Source organism: Nerophis ophidion, linkage group LG22, assembly GCF_033978795.1.
Source record: "Nerophis ophidion isolate RoL-2023_Sa linkage group LG22, RoL_Noph_v1.0, whole genome shotgun sequence".
NCBI classification, from domain to species: Eukaryota; Metazoa; Chordata; class Actinopteri; order Syngnathiformes; family Syngnathidae; genus Nerophis; species Nerophis ophidion.
Window position 1 is genome coordinate 42,659,850 of NC_084632.1, and position 20,000 is coordinate 42,679,849.

General features: G+C 45.7%; 1 protein-coding gene across 2 annotated transcripts in view; it reads left to right on the plus strand.

Annotated features, from left to right (window-relative positions):
• Window positions 1–20,000, plus strand: part of cp (ceruloplasmin) — a 41,885-nt gene that overhangs the window by 11,057 nt on the left and 10,828 nt on the right. For both annotated transcript variants that reach the window (XM_061883892.1, XM_061883893.1), the window contains exons 12-18: window positions 4,098–4,248; window positions 4,350–4,562; window positions 7,928–8,132; window positions 12,125–12,264; window positions 12,340–12,468; window positions 17,430–17,536; window positions 19,867–19,922. In XM_061883892.1, coding sequence (XP_061739876.1) covers window positions 4,098–4,248; window positions 4,350–4,562; window positions 7,928–8,132; window positions 12,125–12,264; window positions 12,340–12,468; window positions 17,430–17,536; window positions 19,867–19,922 — 1,001 coding nt within the window. The remainder of the gene's footprint in view (window positions 1–4,097; window positions 4,249–4,349; window positions 4,563–7,927; window positions 8,133–12,124; window positions 12,265–12,339; window positions 12,469–17,429; window positions 17,537–19,866; window positions 19,923–20,000) is intronic.

A 20,000-nucleotide genomic window follows, 5' to 3' on the forward strand; every position in this document is an offset into this window, starting at 1 on the left:
TATGTCTTCATTCACACATTCCAAATTCAAGGTCTATGTAAAAGGCTCACGCTTTAGCTGTTCTAAAATCTGACTAGGAAATAATAAGACAACAGGCCCAGAGCATAATACTACCACCACCACCACCACCAATGTTTATATCAGTGGTCCCCAGCCACCGGTCCGGGGACCGGTACCGGTACGTGATGCATTTTCTACCGGGCCGCAGAGAAATATTAATAAACGACCGCATTTTCTCCGACTTAACTTTCGCTTGTCAAACTAAACACACCAACAAGCTTGTTTTTAGAAGTCTGACATTCAATAACGAAGCAGCATCTCCTCATCCGGAAAAAACAAAACCGCAAATGTGTCCCGTGAAAAAACGTCCGACCGGAACTTTAATAAATAAATAAATGAATAAATGGGTTGTATTTGTATGCGCTTTTCTACCTTCAAGGTACTCAAAGCGCTTTGACACTACTTCCACATTTACCCATTCACACACACATTCACACACTGATGGAGGGAGCTGCCATGCAAGGCGCCAACCAGCACCCATCAGGAGCAAGGGTGAAGTGTCTTGCTCAGGACACAACGGACGTGACGACGTTGGTACTAAGTGGGATTTGAACCAGGGACCCTTGGGTTGCGCACGGCCACTCTCCCACTGCGCCAAGTTCCTTGGGTGAATAATGTAAACTCACTACACCGGTATGTTTTAGCGCTTTCATGGTGAGTTTACTGACAGATGTAAGTAAATGGCAACAGCCGAGGATGAATGAAGATATAGGAAAAGAATAGGCTTATCGACTACGGTGTGGACACAGACTACAAAGGCGGACATGCGCAATTTTTCAGGACTTATACAGATCCCAAATACAGATCAGCAGGCACCGGAAGGAAAGAAAAGTTGCTTTTGCGTAATATTGCAAACGCCAGATAATATGTCTTACCTTATCCACACACCATAATAATACTCCTATGTTTAATGCGCCGACAATCCATCAAGCGGTGCGGCTTCATAGCTTACCAAAGTCGTATTAAAACATTTTGATAGATTTTGAAGCGCCGTCTGCCATGTGCTTGGAAGGAGCATGTGTCTGCAGTTGCTCAGATAATCATTTAAAAAGCAGTCTTCTACTAAGGTCAAAGGGCTCGCGTCCATCCGCAGTGCTGCAGGTAGTTACCAAGATAGTCAGAATCGGGTTAAGACGGAAGATTAAACACCTGGAAGAAGGTCAACACATAGGGACAGAGGGTAGGGGTCGGAAGTCTTTGGACCCAATCGATCACAGGAGTTAGGTTGGCTAGTCAAGTAAATGAACTAAGTGGTATGCAGACTGTCCGGCGTCAAGATTTGACGGGGGTCTAGAATAAATGGTATTCAAACACAATGTTCCGACAAGACAGCAGAATGAAGAGATCTGGCACTTCTTCTCCTGGAGCTGCAGTTCTAGTCTGGGGCTCGCTGAAACAAAACAAAGCTTTTTGTTAGACGATTCCTCTTGGCGTCTCCTTGGCTCATCACCCATCACACCACCATCAAATGTACAACACTACAAAGTAAATAAAAAACAGAACGCTGGACGACAGCAAAGACTTACTGCGGAGCAGAGACAGCATCCATAATGTATAACCGAACATGACATGACAATCAACAATGTCCAGAATAAGTCACAGGTGGTGACATTACACCTACTTTGAGACAAGAGCTATACCGAAGCATGCTTGGTTATGCTTTAGTCCAGGGGTAGGGAACCTATGGCTCTAGAGCCAGATGTGGCTCTTTTGATGACTGCACCTGGCTCTCAGGTAAATCTTAGCTGACATTGCTTAACACCATAATTGTGAATAATTTAGCTGGTAATCACAGTGCTAAAAATAACGTGCAAAATATAAAACATTCTCATGCATTTAAATCCATCCATCCGTTTTCTACCGCACCTGTTCAAGAAGTCACATTAATGGTAAGAAGTATTTTATGTCACGACGACGGGGGGGGGGGTCGCAGCTTGCTGCAGGGTCGTTCTCCCAGGAAGGCAGACGGACTACTCGGGACATGGCATTTAAGTAAAAACATGATTCAATTTAAACTAAAAAAAGATACAAACAAAAATCGCTTACAGCGGAGGCACAACTTGGGCTAAAGAACAAAGCTAACGCATAAACAGACTATGAACATAAATCAAACAAAACTTACTTGGCATGGCATGAAGCACGAAACTATGGCAAGGCATGAAACAAGTCAGCACAGCGCAAGAAAAGATCACATTGACGCCAGGGCGACTGACTGGCAAAGACGAGCTTAAATACTGCCTCTGATTAGTGCTCGGGAAGCATTTTGTCCACCAGAGACAGGTGGACAAAATGAGTAACCAAGGAAACCAGACAAGGGAGTGGAGAAAAACAGGAACTTAAGGAGTCCAAAGGACAAACAGCACATGGCCAAACAAAAACATGATCAACAGACATGACATTTGATTTATTATTGGTTAGCTTCAGAATAACAATGTTATTAAAAATAATAAAAGACTTATTATACTCTAAAAATGTTGGTCTCACTTAAAAATGCACACATTTTGTTGTATTCAGTGTTAAAAAATATGATATGGCTCTCACGGAAATACCAAATAATTTTTGGCTTCACGGTGGGAGAGGGGTTAGTGCGTCTGCCTCACAATACGAAGGTCCTGCAGTCCTGGGGTCAAATCCAGGCTCGGGATCTTTCTGTGTGGAGTTTGCATGTTCTCCCCGTGAATGCGTGGGTTCCCTCCGGGTATTCCGGCTTCCTCCCACCTCCAAAGACATGCACCTGGGGATAGGCCCCTCCCACCTCCAAAGACATGCACCTGGGGATAGGCCCCTCACACTTCCAAAGACATGCACCTGGGGATAGGCCCCTCCCACCTCCAAAGACATGCACCTAGGGATAGGCCCCTCCCACCTCCAAAGACATGCACCTGGGGATAGGCCCCTCCCACCTCCAAAGACATGCACCTGGGGATAGGCCCCTCATACTTCCAAAGACATGCACCTGGGGATAGGCCCCTCCCACCTCCAAAGACATGCACCTGGGGATAGGCCCCTCCCACCTCCAAAGACATGCACCTTGGGATAGGCCCCTCCCACCTCTAAAGACATGCACCTGGGGATAGGCCTCTCCCACCTCCAAAGACATGCACCTGGGGATAGGCCCCTCCCACCTCCAAAGACATGCATCTGGGGATAGGCCCCTCCCACCTCCAAAGACATGCGCCTGGGGATAGGCCCCTCCCACTTCCAAAGACATGCACCTGGGGATAGGCCCCTCCCACCTCCAAAGACATGCACCTGGGGATAGGCCCCTCCCACCTCCAAAGACATGCACCTGGGGTTAGGTTGATTGGCAACACTAAATGGTCCCTAGTGTGTGAATGTTGTCTGTCTATCTGTGTTGGCCCTGCGATGAAGTGGCGACTTGTCCAGAGTGTACCCCGCCTTCCGCCCGATTGTAACTGAGATAGGCGCCAGCGCCCCCCGCGACCCTGAAAGGGAATAAGCGGTAGAAAATAGAAAATGGATGGAAATTAGGGACGGCGTGGCACAGTGGGAGAGTGGCCGAGCGCAACCCGAGGGTCACTGGTTCAAATCCCACCTAGAACCAACCTTGTCACGTCCGTTGTGTCCTGAGCAAGACACTTCACCCTTGCTCCTGATGGGTGCTGGTTGGCGCCTTGCATGGCAGCTCCCTCCATCAGTGTGTGAATGTGTGTGTGAATGTGGAAGTAGTGTCAAAGCGCTTTGAGTACCTTGAAGGTAGAAAAGCGCTATACAAGTACAACCCATTTATCATTTATAAATACATTTTGAAATATTTGGCTTTCATGGCTCTCTCAGCCGAAAAGGTTCCCTGCTCTAGTCAAACCCAACAATTGCGACGACTTTTTGCTGCCAACTGAGTTTTGTTTTTTAATAATTCCTGCCTCTGGTGTGCCTCCGCAAAAAATGTGCCTTGGCTCAAAAAAACGGTTGAAAAACTCTGCTATAGACCTACTGTGTTTTACTGCATGTTGTCCCCCGCCAGTGACAGGTGTGTTAGACATCGGAATAACTTTCCCTTTATCCCTACAATATAGAAAAACTATAATAAAGAGTTCCACCTGCTGGCTACGGTGTTCGATGAAAACCTGAGCTGGTATCTGGAAGACAACATCCGGGCCTTCACCACAGCTCCCACCACGGTGAACAAAGAGGATGAGGGCTTTATCGAGAGCAACAAAATGCACGGTAGGTAAACACACCTGGGATTTTTATTTGGATGTAAGTTACATACATCTACTAAAATACTTCAACTTAAAATGTTAAAAGGTTCTTTTCATTCCCCTCAGCCATCAATGGATTTATATACGGGAACCTCAAAGGCCTTACCATGTGTAAGGGGGACAAAGTGACGTGGCACCTGTCAGGACTGGGCTCGGAGACGGACATCAACAGTTTTTACTTCCAGGGGAACCGCTTCATCTTCCGCCAAAACAGAATGGACACCATTTCGGTTTTTCCGCACATCTCCCACACGGTGACCATGGAGCCAGACAGCATGGGTATGTGACCCCGCTCTGCCATATTTTTTGGGGCCATCGGGGCGCAACAGTGGCTTAGTGGTTAGAACAGGGGTAGGGAACCTATGGCTCTAGAGCCAGATGTGGCTCTTTTGATGACTGCACCTGGCTCTCAGGTAAATCTTAGCTGACATTGCTTAACATGGTGAGAAATGAATAATTCCGCTGGTAATCACAGTGGGGCTTCACGGTGGCAGAGGGGTTAGTGCGTCTGCCTCACAATACGAAGGTCCTGCAGTCTTGGGTTCAAATCCAGGCTGTGTGGAGTTTGCATGTTCTCCCCGTGACTGCGTGGGTTCCCTCCGGGTACTCCGGCTTCCTCCCACTTCCAAAGACATGCACCTGGGGATAGGCCCCTCCCACCTCCAAAGACATGCACCTGGGGATAGGCCCCTCCCACCTCTAAAGACATGCACCTGGGGATAGGCCCCTCCCACCTCCCAAGACATGCACCTGGGGATAGGCCCCTCCCACCTCCAAAGACATGCACCTGGGGATAGGCCCCTCCCACCTCCAAAGACATGCACCTGGGGATAGGCCCCTCCCACCTCCAAAGACATGCACCTGGGGATAGGCCCCTCCCACCTCTAAAGACATGCACCTGGGGATAGGCCCCTCCCACCTCCAAAGACATGCACCTGGGGATAGGCCCCTCCCACCTCTAAAGACATGCACCTGGGGATAGGCCCCTCCCACCTCCAAAGACATGCACCTAGGGATAGGCCCCTCCCACCTCCAAAGACATGCACCTGGGGATAGTCCCCTCCCACCTCCAAAGACATGCACCTGGGGATAGGCCCCTCCCACCTCCAAAGACATGCACCTGGGGATAGGCCCCTCCCACCTCCAAAGACATGCACCTGGGGATAGGCCCCTCCCACCTCCAAAGACATGCACCTGGGGATAGGCCCCTCCCACCTCCAAAGACATGCACCTGGGGATAGGTTGATAGGCAACACTAAATGGTCCCTAGTGTGTGAATGTTGTCTGTCTATCTGTGTTGGCCCTGCGATGAGGTGGCGACTTGTCCAGTGTGTACCCCGCCTTCCGCCCGATTGTAGCTGAGATAGGCGCCAGCGCCCCCCGCGACCCCGAAAGGGAATAAGCGGTAGAAAATGGATGGATATAAAACATTCTCATGCATTTTAATCCATCCATCTGGTTTTTACCGCACCTGTTCAAGAAGTCGAGTTAATGGTAAGAAGTATTTTATTCGTTGTTGGTTAGTTTCAGAATAACTATTAGGGGTGTGGGGGAAAAAATCGATTACAAATTTGAATCGCGATTCTCAACTTGTGCGTGCGATTCAGAATCGATTCTCATTATTTAAAAATCGCTTTTTTCTTTTTCTTTTTGTCAATCCAACAAAACAATACACAGCAATACCATAACAATGCAATCCAATTCCAAAACCAAACCTGACCCAGCAACACTCAGAACTGCAATAAACAGAACAATTGAGAGGAGACACAAACACCACACAGAACAAACCAAAAGTAGTGAAACAAAAATGAATATTATCAACAACAGTATCAATATTAGTTATCATTTCAGCATAGCAGTGATTAAAAATCCCTCATTGACATTATCATTAGACATTTATAATAATAATAAAAGAACAATAGTGTCAGAGTGGCTTACACTTGCATGGCATCTCATAAGCTGGACAACACACTGTGTCCAATGTTTTCACAAAGATAAAATAAGTCTTATTTTTGCTTCCTTTAATAGTTAAAACAAATTTACATTATTGCAATCAGTTGATAAAACATTGTCTTTTACAATTATAAAAGCTTTCTACAAAAATCTACTACTCTGCTAGCATGTCAGCAGACTGGGGTCGATCCTGCTGAAATCTAAGTATCGAATGAATACAGAATCCTTTTGAATCGAAAAAATGTATACATTATCGAATCGTGGGGATCCGGTTTGGTGGCCACGGGATTAGGTCTCTGGTTTTTGCAGATGATGTGGTCCTGATGGCTTCCTCTGACCGGGATCTTCAGCTCTCACTGGATCGGTTCGCAGCCGAGTGTGAAGCGACCGGAATGAGAATCAGCACCTCCAAGTCCGAGTCCAAGGTTCTCGCCCGGAAAAGGGTGGAGTGCCATCTCCGGGTTGGGGAGGAGACCCTGCCCCAAGTGGAGGAGTTCAAGTACCTAGGAGTCTTGTTCACGAGTGAGGGAAGAGTGGATCGTGAGATCGACAGGCGGATCGGTGCGGCGTCTTCAGTAATGCGGACGTTGTATCGATCCGTTGTGGTGAAGAAGGAGCTGAGCCGGAAGGCAAAGCTCTCAATTTACCGGTCGATCTACGTTCCCATCCTCACCTATGGTCATGAGCTTTGGGTCATGACCGAAAGGATAAGATCACGGGTACAAGCGGCCCACATGAGTTTCCTCCATCGGGTGGCGGGTCTCTCCCTTAGAGATAGGGTGAGAAGCTCTGCCATCCGGGAGGAACTCAAAGTAAAGCCGCTGCTCCTCCACATGGAGAGGAGCCAGATGAGGTGGTTCGGGCATCTGGTCAGGATGCCACCCGAACGCCTCCCTAGGGAGGTGTTTAGGGAACGTCCAACCGGTAGGAGGCCACGGGGAAGACCCAGGACACGTTGGGAAGACTATGTCTCCCGGCTGGCCTGGGAACGCCTCGGGATCCCCCGGGAAGAGCTAGACGAAGTGGCTGGGGAGAGGGAAGTCTGGGCTTCCCTGCTTAGGCTGCTGCCCCCGCGACCCGACCTCGGATAAGCGGAAAATGATGGATGGAATGAATCGATATTGAATCGAATCGTGGGACACCCAAAGATTCGCAGCCCTAATAACGATGTTATAAAAAAGAATAAGAGACTTATTTCACTCTAAAAATGTTGGTCTTACTTAAAAAATACACGCATTTAGTTGTATTCAGTCTTAAAAAATATATATATGGCTCTCACGGAAATACTTTTTAAAATATTTGGCTTGTATGGCTCCCTCAGCCTAAAAGGTTCCCGACCCCTGGGTTAGAGTGTCCGGCCTGAGATGGGTAGGTCGTGGGTTCAAACCCCGGCCGAGTCATACCAAAGACTATAACAATGGGAGCCATGACCTCCCTGCTTGGGACTTAGCATCAAGGCTTGGAATTGGGGGTTGAATCACCAAAAACGATTCCTGGGCGTGGCCACTGTTGCTGCCCACTGCTCCCCTCACCTCCCAGGGGGTGGAAGAAGGGTGATGGGTCAAATGCAGAGAATCATTTCACCACACCTAGTGTGTGTGTGGCAATCATTGCTACTTTATCAACCAATCAATCAGTATTTACTTACATAGCCCTAAATCCCGAGTATCTCATGTGTTTGCGTGGCACAGGTCAGTTTGAGGTTTCATCGCCGACGGTCAATCATTACCGGGGAGGAATGCGAGCCAACTACACGGTGCAGAAGTGCAGCTTCTTCCAGCGGCAGGGTGAGACCATGCTCCATTCCAAAACCTACTACATCGCTGCCATGGAGGTGGACTGGGACTACTCTCCGAACCGTACTTGGGAGGCTGAGATGTACCGAGGTCAGCAAAGGTAACATATAGTACAGTACTCACTATTATCGACACAAAAACAATGAGCGGAAGGACGACGTTTGACCAGAACTTCCAAATAGCCTTCTGAGAACTAGAATTATGTTTTGTTAAAATGGAAATACACAAAAGTATTTGGCCACCCATCCAGTTTTGGGAACAACAGCAACTCACTGGCACTCATGGAGGGTGGACGCTCCCCTGTCCTCTCCCTTATCTCTCCTGCTTGCTTCTTTCTTTTGTCTTGTCTTAACTTTCTTGTTGCCTCTTTTTGCACTGCTCTCCAAATCTAAACATTGGAACTATTTAACTGGCCTCAACAAAATTGACAAGATCTTGGGTTCGGGGGAACCTGCTGTTGTGATGAAGCGGTTGTTGCTGGACACACCACGGACTCTTGGGAGAAGAAGGACGGCCGCGTGCCTGGCGACCCTTTTTTGTTGAAGACGTGAAGATATCCACCTATTCGGAATTATGACAACATGACATCTGCTGATTGCTCTGGTTTGTCGACAAATTGGAAGTTGCTGGCGGTCTTCAAAGTATCCCAAAGCTGCCACAAATGATTGGAGGATGCAGGAAGAACTGTGGATCACATCGGACTGTCTACCCCGCAGTTTTTGAGGACCGGTCATAGACTATTTTAGAGTGAAAAGCAAATTTTATTTTCACTCGCATACAAATCATTTTTAACTTGGATTTTTTTCCCCCTGGCTTCGAGACTCTCCTGAAGGACACTGTAGCGAAGACACAACAAACTCCCTTTTTTGTCTACCATGGACACACACCTGTTGTTGTGAACTTTGGACTAGCGACGGCAAATACATCAAGGCCGCGGAACAGAGACACATCCACAAAAAAAATATACGCCACACATACACCCTCCTGTCCCCCCATCCAACGCCCTCGGGGTGATGAATGGATGGTCAGCGCCTGAGAGCTGCGACCTACCACCATGACCTTGAACTACCTTCCCTCTGTTGCTAGATATCTGGAGATGTATGTTGTAATATGTAAATGTGCTTTCGTATGGAGTTTTTTTTCTCACTCTGAACTGGACCCCCTTAGGAGCCCAGTCTGGATTATATTTTTTTACTCATCCTTACCCAGCGTTGACCTTTTTCCCATCTTTTACGGGGCGCCTTATGGCGACCCATCAGCATTCTTGTTCTCTAACCCTGTACACTGTTTGTTTGTCTAATCTTGAACAGGTTTGTGCTGAAAACAAAGTTTCGTTGTACTTGTTGCAATGACAATAACGACCTACCTACCTCAGGCACGAAATGGTAGGCCACGTAAACTGACAAGAGAGGGGACAGTCGAGGAATTACGGTGTGGGGCTGTTTTTATGGGGTTGGCCCCTTAGTTCCAGTGAAAGGAACTCTGAATGCTCCAGGATACCAAAACATTTTGGACAATTCCATGCTCCCAACTTTGTGGGCACAGTTTGGAGCGGGCCCCTTCCTCTTCCAACATGACCAGTGCACAAAGTAAGGTCCATAAAGACATGGATGACAGAGTCTGGTGTGGATGAACTTGACTGGCCTGCACAGAGTCCTAACCTGAACTTGATAAAACACCTTTGGGAAGAATTAGAACAGAGACTGAGAGCCAGGCCTTTTCCTTTTGGAAAAATGGTGGAAAATTCCTTTAAACACACTCTGCAACCTTGTGGACAGCCTTCCCAGAGGAGTTGAAGCTGCAATAGCTGCAAAAGGTGGACCCATGTCGTGAACCCTATGGGTTAGGAATGGGATGTTCTTATGTGAGTCAAGGCAGGTGGCCAAATAGTTTTGGCAATATTGGGGATTTATTTACATATTGCGGCTTCACCACATCTCGGATTGAGAAAAAAACAAACCAAAATGTTTTACAACATATTTGGCCCGATTGAAGCATTTTCAAGCATAAAATGGCCAAAAAAAACTAACAAAAAATATCAAAACTAGAGGAGACATAGCCAATTAAAGCATGCTGTCCAGTATCGTAGCCACTGATTGGCCAAGCCTCAAGCAGTATTACTACAAACCCCGTTTCCATATGAGTTGGGAAATTATGTTAGATGTAAATAAAAACGGAATAAAATGATTTGCAAATCCTTTTCAACCCATATTCAGTTGAATATGCTACAAAGACAACATATTTGATGTTCTAACTCATAAACTTTATTTTTTTCTATTTGCAAATAATAATTAACTTAGAATTTCATGGCTGCAACATGTGCCAAAGTAGTTGGGAAAGGGCATGTTCACCACTGTGTTACATCACCTTTTAACAACACTCAATAAACGTTTGGGAACTGAGGAAACTAATTGTTGAAGCTTTGAAAGTGGAATTCTTTCCCATTCTTGTTTTATGTAGAGCTTCAGTCCTTCAACAGTCCGGGGTCTCCGCTGTCCTATTTTACGCTTCATAATGCACCACACATTTTCCACGAGAGACAGGTCTGGACTGCAGGCGGGCCAGGAAAGTACCTGCACTCTTTTTTTACGAAGCCACGCTGTTGTAACACGTGCTGAATGTGGCTCGGCATTGTCTTGCTGAAATAAGCAGGAGCGTCCATGAAAAAGACGGCGCTTAGATGGCAGCATATGTTGTTCCAAAACCTGTATGTACCTTTCAGCATTAATGGTGCCTTCACAGATGTGTAAGTTACCCATGCCTTGGGCACTAATGCACCCCCATACCATCACAGATGCTGGCTTTTCAACTTTGCGTCGATAACAGCCTGGATGGTTCGCTTCCCCTTTGGTCTGGATGACACGATGTCGAATATTTCCAAAAACAATTTGAAATGAAGTGAATTATATTTATATAGCGCTTTTCTCTAATGACTCAAAGCGCTTTACATAGTGAAACCAAATATCTAAGTTACATTTAAACCAGTGTGGGTGGCACTGGGAGCAGGTGGGTAAAGTGTCTTGCCCGAGGACATAATGGCAGTGACTAGGATGGCGGAAGCGGGAATCGAACCTGCAACCCTCAAGTTGCTGGCACGGCCACTCTACCAACCGAGCTATACCGCCCCACATGAGGACCCGTTAGACCTCAGAACACTTTTCCACTTTGCATCAGTCCATCTTAGATGATCTCGGGCCCAGAAAAGCCGGTGGCGTTTCTGGATGTTGTTGATAAATGGCTTTCGCAATGCATAGTAGAGCTTTAACTTGCACTTACAGATGTATCAATCAATCAATCAATGTTTATTTATATAGCCCCAAAACACAAATGTCTCAAAGGACTGCACAAATCATTACGACTACAACATCCTCGGAAGAACCCACAAAAGGGCAAGGAAAACTCACACCCAGTGGGCAGGGAGAATTCACATCCAGTGGGACGCCAGTGACAATGCTGACTATGAGAAACCTTGGAGAGGACCTCAGATGTGGGCAACCCCCCCCCTCTAGGGGACCGAAAGCAATGGATGTCGAGCGCGTCTAACATGATACTGTGAAAGTTCAATCCATAGTGGCTCCAAGACAGCAGCGAGATTCCCGTCCACAGGAAACCATCTCAAGCGGATCAGCAGCGTAGAGATGTCCCCAACCGATACAGGCGAGCGGTCCATCCTGGGTCCCGACGAGCGGTCCATCCTGGGTCTCGACTCTGGACAGTCAGTACTTCATCCATGGTCATCGGACCGGACCCCCTCCACAAGGGAGGGGGGGACATAGGAGAAAGAAAAGAAGCGGCAGATCAACTGGTCTAAAAAGGAGGTCTATTTAAAGGCTAGAGTATACAGATGAGTAGCGACGAACGGGATTCAGTGACAGTGGTTTTCTGAAGTGTTCCTGAGCCCATGTGGTGATATCCTTTAGAAATTGATGTTGTCTGAGGGATCGAAGGTCACGGTCATTCAATGTTGGTTTCCGGCCATGCTGCTTACGTGGAGTGATTTCTCCAGATTCTCTGAACCTTTTGATGATATTATTGCATGATATTCATGCAATATTCCTTGCTATTGTATGAAATCTGCCTCTTCTACTGCAGTCCGGCAACAGTTTTCCTGGACCAGCAAGGCGGCTTCATCGGCTCTCGCTACAAGAAGGTGGTCTACCGCCAGTTCGCCAACGACAAGTTCTCCAAGCAGGTGGAACGAGGCGCGGACATGGAACACCTCGGCGTCATGGGTAGGTTTTTGGCGAAGGTAAATATTATTTCCTGTACTTGTCGGGCTCCGATTTGATCAGCGTCCTCTCCCCCAGGTCCAATGATCCACGCTGATGTTGGAGACAAAGTCAAAGTGGTTTTCAAGAACATGGCCTCCAGACCTTACTCCATCCACGCCCATGGAGTCAAGACGGAAAACCCGACTGTGTACCACACCAAACCAGGTGAACAAAGACGGAATATTATATTACCTTGTCCAGTCGCAAAAAAAATAACAATTTATAAATTAAAGCTGCAAGCAGCGATGGACGGGACCAACTTTTACTGGTGTTTCCTGCCTTTACCCATTCAACATATCTTCACCTGCACTTTACCTACCTTCCCTGCATCCTGGGGTCACACTGGTGCTTCTTTCTTGCACCCATAAACGCTGGTGCTTCCTGCCATCACCCAGACAACATATCTTTACCTGCACATTACCTACCTTCTCTGTATCCTGCTGTCAAACTGGTGCCTCCTTTTTTCACCCCGTCAACATATCTTTACCTGCACAGTACCTACCTTCTCTGTATCCTGCTGTCAAACTGGTGCCTCCTTCTTTCACCCAGTCAACATATCTTTACCTGCACATTACCTACCTTCTCCGTATCCTGGAGTCAAACTGGTGCCTCCTTCTTTCACCCAGACAACATATCTTAACTTGCACATTACCTACCTTCTCTGTATCCTGCTGTCAAACTGGTGCCTCCTTCTTTTACCCAGACAACATATCTTTACTTGCACATTACCTACCTTCTCTGTATCCTGCTGTCAAACTGGTGCCTCCTTCTTTCACCCAGTCAACATATCTTTACCTGCACATTACCTACCTTCTCGGTATCCTGGAGTCAAACTGGTGCCTCCTTCTTTCACCCAGACAACATATATTTACCTACCTTCACTGTATCCTGCTGTCAAACTGGTGACTCCTTCTTTCACCCAGTCAACATATCTTTACCTGCACATTACCTACCTTCTCCGTATCCTGGAGTCAAACTGGTGCCTCCTTCTTTCACCCAGACAACATATCTTAACTTGCACATTACCTACCTTCTCTGTATCCTGCTGTCAAACTGGTGCCTCCTTCTTTTACCCAGACAACATATCTTTACTTGCACATTACCTACCTTCTCTGTATCCTGCTGTCAAACTGGTGCCTCCTTCTTTCACCCAGTCAACATATCTTTACCTGCACATTACCTACCTTCTCGGTATCCTGGAGTCAAACTGGTGCCTCCTTCTTTCACCCAGACAACATATATTTACCTACCTTCACTGTATCCTGCTGTCAAACTGGTGACTCCTTCTTTCACCCAGTCAACATATCTTTACCTGCACATTACCTACCTTCTCCGTATCCTGGAGTCAAACTGGTGCCTCCTTCTTTCACCCAGACAACATATCTTTACCTGCACATTACCTACCTTCTCTGTATCCTGCTGTCAAACTGGTGCCTCCTTCTTTCACCCAGACAACATATCTTTACCTGCACATTACCTACGTTCTCTGTATCCTGCTGTCAAACTGGTGCCTCCTTCTTTCACCCAGACAACATATATTTACCTACCTTCTCTGTATCCTGCTGTCAAACTGATGCCTCCTTCTTTCACCCAGACAACATATCTTTACCTGCACATTACCTACCTTTTCCGTATCCTGGAGTCAAACTGGTGCCTCCTTCTTTCACCCAGACAACATATCTTTACCTGCACATTACCTACCTTCTCCGTATCCTGGAGTCAAACTGGTGCCTCCTTCTTTCACCCAGTCAACATATCTTTACCTGCACAGTACCTACCTTCTCTGCATTGTGTGGTCACGCTGGTGCTTCCTGCTTTTAAGCGGCCATCTTGAGACGGCATCAGCGCAGCAGTTCTTTGAAGGCTCGTAAAATCAAAACCGGAGCAGTTAGAAAAACTCTTTCGTCAACTTTTAATCAGAAGGGTTCAACCGACACAACAAATGCGCTCAGAGGAGATAATGTCTGTTTTGAAGGGGTAATTGCCAACTTCCTGTTGATTTTTGCTGAAGGATCTAAATTAATGAAATGTAGGTCTAAGTGAGACCTACATAGAGGTTTTTGTTTCATGTCTCTACAACATTCCTACTGGAAGTTACAAGCAGTTTTGTCTGTGTTTTCTTCCTGGGAGCAGTTTTGTCTGTGTTTTATTCCTAGGGGGCGCTACAGCGAAATTTTGAGTTTTGGGGTTTGTTTGTTTTTTATTAGATCACAATTTTTGCCAGTACTGATGTGTGTGTCCAGTTTGGTGAGTTTTGAAGCATTTTAAGGGGGTCAGATTACAGCTCAAAGAGGCAAAAATGACATTTTTTTAGGAAACGTTTGTTTTGAAGGGGTTTTTGCCAACTTCTTGTTGATTTTTTCTGAAGGAGGTCGGTTAATGAAATCTAAGTCCAAGTCAGACCTACATAGAGGTTTTCGTTTCATGTCTCTACGACATTCCTAATGAAAGTTACAAGCAATTTTGTGTGTGTTTTTCCTAGGGGGCGCTAGAGCGTAATTTTGAGTTTTAGGTTTTGTTTTTTGATTAAATCGCAATTTTTGCCAGTTCTGATGTGTGTGTAAAATTTGGTGAGTTTTGAAGCATGTTAAGGGGGTCAAATTTCAGCTCAAAGAGGCGGCGGTATAATAATAATAATAAAGAATAATAAAATGCTATAAATTCAATAGGGTCCTCTGTCCCAAAGGGACATCGGTCCCTAATTAGTAGGACTTTGGTAAGTTATGAAGCCACACCGCTTGATGGATTGTCGGCACATTAAACATAGGAGTATTATTATGGTGTGTGTATAAGGTAAGACGTATTATCTGGCGTTTTGTTTCGCAATATTATGTAAAAGCAAATTTTCTTACCTACCGGTACTTGCTGATCTGTATTTGGGATCTGCACAAACATGTTTTGCGCGCATCCGCCTTTGTAGTCCATGTCGACTCCTAGTTGATAAGCTTCTTCTTTTCTCTATCTTCTTGATATGTGACTATTCATCCTCCACTATTGCCATTTCTGATATAATGTAGTGTAAAGTTCTTACTTATATCCGTCAGTAAACAGCATTAAAACATACCGGTGTAGTGATTATACATTATTCACCCAAAGAACTTTAGTTTTGGGAGAGTCCCGGTTGGATGTTTTTTCTCGGGACACATTTCCGGTGTTGTTGTTCCCGGATGAGGAGATGCTGCTCCGTTATCGATTGAAGTAAAGTCTGAATGTCATTGAAACAGTTCGCTCTGTCTTTTCACACTTTTCCACTCCCGTCCTTGCACGCTACACCGCTACCACCGCAAAGACGACAGGTGAGAAGACGCTATCGAAGGTGAGCCACGTAAATAAGACCCGCTCACAAAACGGCGCATCCGGAAGGCGGCTCAAATATGATCTGTAAAAACATCATCCATGCCGAGCAAAACTCCTGAAAGACAACCCCACAAAATAGATTCCAGTGGTGACGTGCTTTACACCACTGCATTCCACGCTTTGCATTGGACTTGGTGATGTATGGCTTAGATGCAGCTGCTCGGCCATGGAAACCCATTCCATGAAGCTCTCTGCGTGCTGTACGTGGGCTAATTGGAAGGTCACATTAAGAAGTTTGGAGCAGAAAGTCCTCGCACTATGTTCTTCAGCATCCACTGACTTCTCTTTTTGTCAGCTTACCTGGCCTACCAAATTCTGGCTGAGTTGCTGTTGTTCCCAAAATCTTAAATTTTGTTATAATAAAGCCGACTTTGGAATATTTAGGAGCGAGGACATTTCACGACTGGATTTGTTGCACAGGCTGCTCCACGCTGGAAATCACTGAGAGCGGCCCATTCTTTCACAAATGTTCGTAGAAACAGTCTCCATGCCTAAGTGCTTGATTTGATACACCGGGCCAAGTGATTAGGACATTTGATTCTGATCATTTGGATGGGTGGCCAAATACTTTTGGCAATATAGTGTATTTACATTTTCCATCCATTCATTTTCTACCGCTTATGCCCTTTGGGGGCGCTGGTGTCTATCTCAACTACAATCAGGCGGGAGGCGGCGTACACCATGGACAAGTCGCTACCTCATCGCAGGTATTTACATTTTGACAAAACAAATGTCTTCCGTAGAGGACTCTGGTTCTCAGTGGTCAAAATGAACCAATCTTTAGGTGTTCTGTAGACCAGTGGTCCCCAACCACCGGAGTACCGCGCCGCAGAATTTTTATTTTAGTAATTGTTTTTATTATTGTAATTATTATTATTTTTTTTTTATTAAATCAACATAAAAAAAACAAGTTGCACTTACAATTAGTGCACCAATTAAAAAAAACTTTTTTTATGACAAAAAAAGGAAAAAAAATAACCCCCTACCCCTACCCCCCCCCACCCCCCGCAGGGCCATGGGACAAATTATCAAGCGTTGACCGGTCTGCAGCCACAAAAAGGTTGGGGACCACTGATGTAAACCACAAGGAAGTCTTTTACATTTAGAAAAAAAGATAACAATATGACTACTTTAATGCGTCCTATAATCCGGTGGGCCCTATGGTCCGGAAAATACGGTATTTAGTTATGTTCCGCTGCCCGGATCATAGTTTGTTTACGTTTTCGGTTCACTTGTGTCTTCAGTACCTTTTTGAGTTTGTGTGCCTCAGTTGCCATGATGGCAAAGTACATTCACCTGCCTCTAGTTAGTTTTCGGGACACGCACCTGTAGCCCGGGCACTATTCAGGGCAATTTAGTCCATGCCCTGGCCTTTTTGTACAACTTTTTGTACAACAGATGACGACTTTGGTTTCCTGCTAGCTTCCACGCTAGCGCCTTTAGTTTTGCCTTCCGTGCTATGAAAACGTTTTTCCTACCCGCACGATGTGTTTGAAGCCCGATCTGCATTCCTGGGAGAACAAACCCCGAATCACGATGAGACCTGGTCGTCACAATTTTAAATCATTGCTAAAGATTAGAAAAACAAGGAATTCTAGAAACTAAGTTAAGGCTATTCGAATTTTGATTATTAATAAGGAACATAACGAGGTATCCATTTGTTTTCATTAAAGTCGGAGAGTGGCTTACTAGACAGCATTTTGAGGAGATATTGTGTTTGTTACAAAGTCTTAGCATGAATTATTAAAGGTGATGCATGTGTTGCACAGGTGAGACTCACAGCTATGAGTGGTATGTCACTAAGACCACAGGACCAACCACGGAGCAGGAGGAGTGCTCCGTGTCAGCATACTACTCCACTGTGGATGTTGCCAAGGTGGGCTGCTTATCACACACACACACACACACACACACACACACACACACACACACACACACACGCACACACTTACAAACCCCGTTTCCATATGAGTTGGGAAATTGTGTTAGATGTAGAGGGAAGCCAGAGACGTGGGCTGATTGCTGACAGTCTGCAGCGAAGCGTGGGCGTGAAGTGCTCAGAGCGTGCGGGGGTGTGTCCTGGCAGAGTGTTGAATCTTGCTGTGGAAGGATTGTGGGTTCGAGACCGCGTTGTGACAGGAGCGCTGATTCGTTTTATTGTTTTTGGCGTACACGCAACGGCCACTATAATTCATTAAAATTAAGCTCATGACGCAGTAAGTTGCATGATGCGGACACGTTTGTTACTAGATACTTTCTAATAAGCTTTTGCCTTGTGTGTGTGTGTGTGTGTACAGACTATGAAACAACAATTATGTGATACTTGTTTATATTGACAAATATGCCGTTTCAGAGTGCAACACTGTTAAATGCAAGCTGAAATCATCTAATACATGTTTTGTTGCTGATTTTGCACTAAAATTCGGTATTAATATTGGCTCAGGACGCCCCTAAACTTAATTAAAAGGGGGACGGCGTGGCGCAGTGGAAGAGTGGCCGTGCGCAACCCGAGGGTCCCTGGTTCAAATCCCACCAAGTACCAACCTCGTCTCATCCGTTGTGTCCTTGAGCAAGACACTTCACCCTTGCTCCTGATGGGTGCTGGTTGGCGCCTTGCATGGCAGTTCCCTCCATCAGTGTGTGAATGTGGAAGTAGTGTCAAAGCGCTTTGAGTACCTTGAAGGTAGAAAAGCGCTATACAAGTACAACCCATTTAATGTAAATATAAACAGAATACAATGATTTGCAAATCCTTTTCAACCCATATTCAGTTGAATATGCTACAAAGACAACATATTTCATGTTCAAACTCATAAACTTAATTTTTTTTTTGCAAATATTCATTAACTTAGAATTTCATGGCTGCAACACATGACAAAGTAGTTGGGAAAGGGCATGTTCACCACTGTGTTACATCACCTTTTCTTTTAACAACACTCAATAAACGTTTGGGAACTGAGGAAACTAATTGTTGAAGCTTTGAAAGTGGAATTCTTTCCCATTTTTGTTTTATGTAGAGCTTCAGTCCTTCAACAGTCCGGGGTCTCCGCTGTCCTATTTTACGCTTCATAATGCGCCACACATTTTCCAAGGGAGACAGGTCTGGACTGCAGGCGGGCCAGGAAAGTAGCCGCACTCTTTTTTACGAAGCCACACTGTTGTAACACGTGCTGAATGTGGCTCGGCATTGTCTTCCTGAAATAAGCAGGGGCGTCCATGAAAAAGACGGCGCTTAGATGGCAGCATATGTTGTTCCAAAACCTGTATGGACCTTTCAGCATTAATGGTGCCTTCACAGATGTGTAAGTTACCCATGCCCTGGGCACTAATGCACCCCAATACCATCACACATGCTGGCTTTTCAACTTTGTATCGATTACAGTATGGATGGTTCGCTTCCCCTTTGGTCCGGATGACACGATGTCGAATATTTCCAAAAACAATTTGAAATGCGGACTCGTCAGACCACAGAACATGTTTCCATCTTAGACGATCTCGGGCCCAGAGAAGCCGGCGGCGTTTCTGGATGTTGTTGATAAATGGCTTACGCTTTGCATAGTTGAGCTTTAACTTGCACTTACAGATGTAGCGACAAACGGGATTTAGTGACAGTGGTTTTCTGGAGTTTTCCTGAGCCCATGTGGTGATATCCTTTAGAGATTGATGTCGGTTTTTGATACAGTCGTTTCAGGGATCCAAGATCACGGTCATTCAATGTTGGTTTCCGGCCATGCCGCTTACATGGAGGGATTTCTCCAGATTCTCTGAACCGTTTGATGATATTATGGAGCGTAGATGTTGAAATCCCTAAATTTTGTTTTTCTTAAACTGTTTGACTATTTGCTCACACAGTTGTGGACAAAGGGGTGTACCTCGCCCCATCCTTTCTTGTGAAAGACTGAGCATTTTTTGGGACGCTGTTTTTATAGCCAATCATGGCACCCACCTGTTCCCAATTAACCTGCACACCTGTGGGATGTTCCAAATAAGTGTTTGATGAGCATTCCTCAACTTTTTAAGTATTTATTTCCACCTTTCCCAACTTCTTTGTATGTTGTCTTTGTAGCATATTCAACTGAATATGGGTTGAAAAGGATTTGCAAATCATCGTATTCTGTTTATATTTACATCAAACACAATTTCCCAACTCATATGGAAACAGGGTTAGTATAAACATTGACATTTTCCACCCCCCCCCCCCGCCAGGATCTGTACAGTGGTCTGATCGGTCCCTTGGTCATCTGTCGCCGCAGCTGGGCCAGGTGAGTACGTCTCCATTGTTGACCAACTGTTACGTGTGGAAGTGGATTAAAAGGAACTATTTTACAGCACATGTGTTA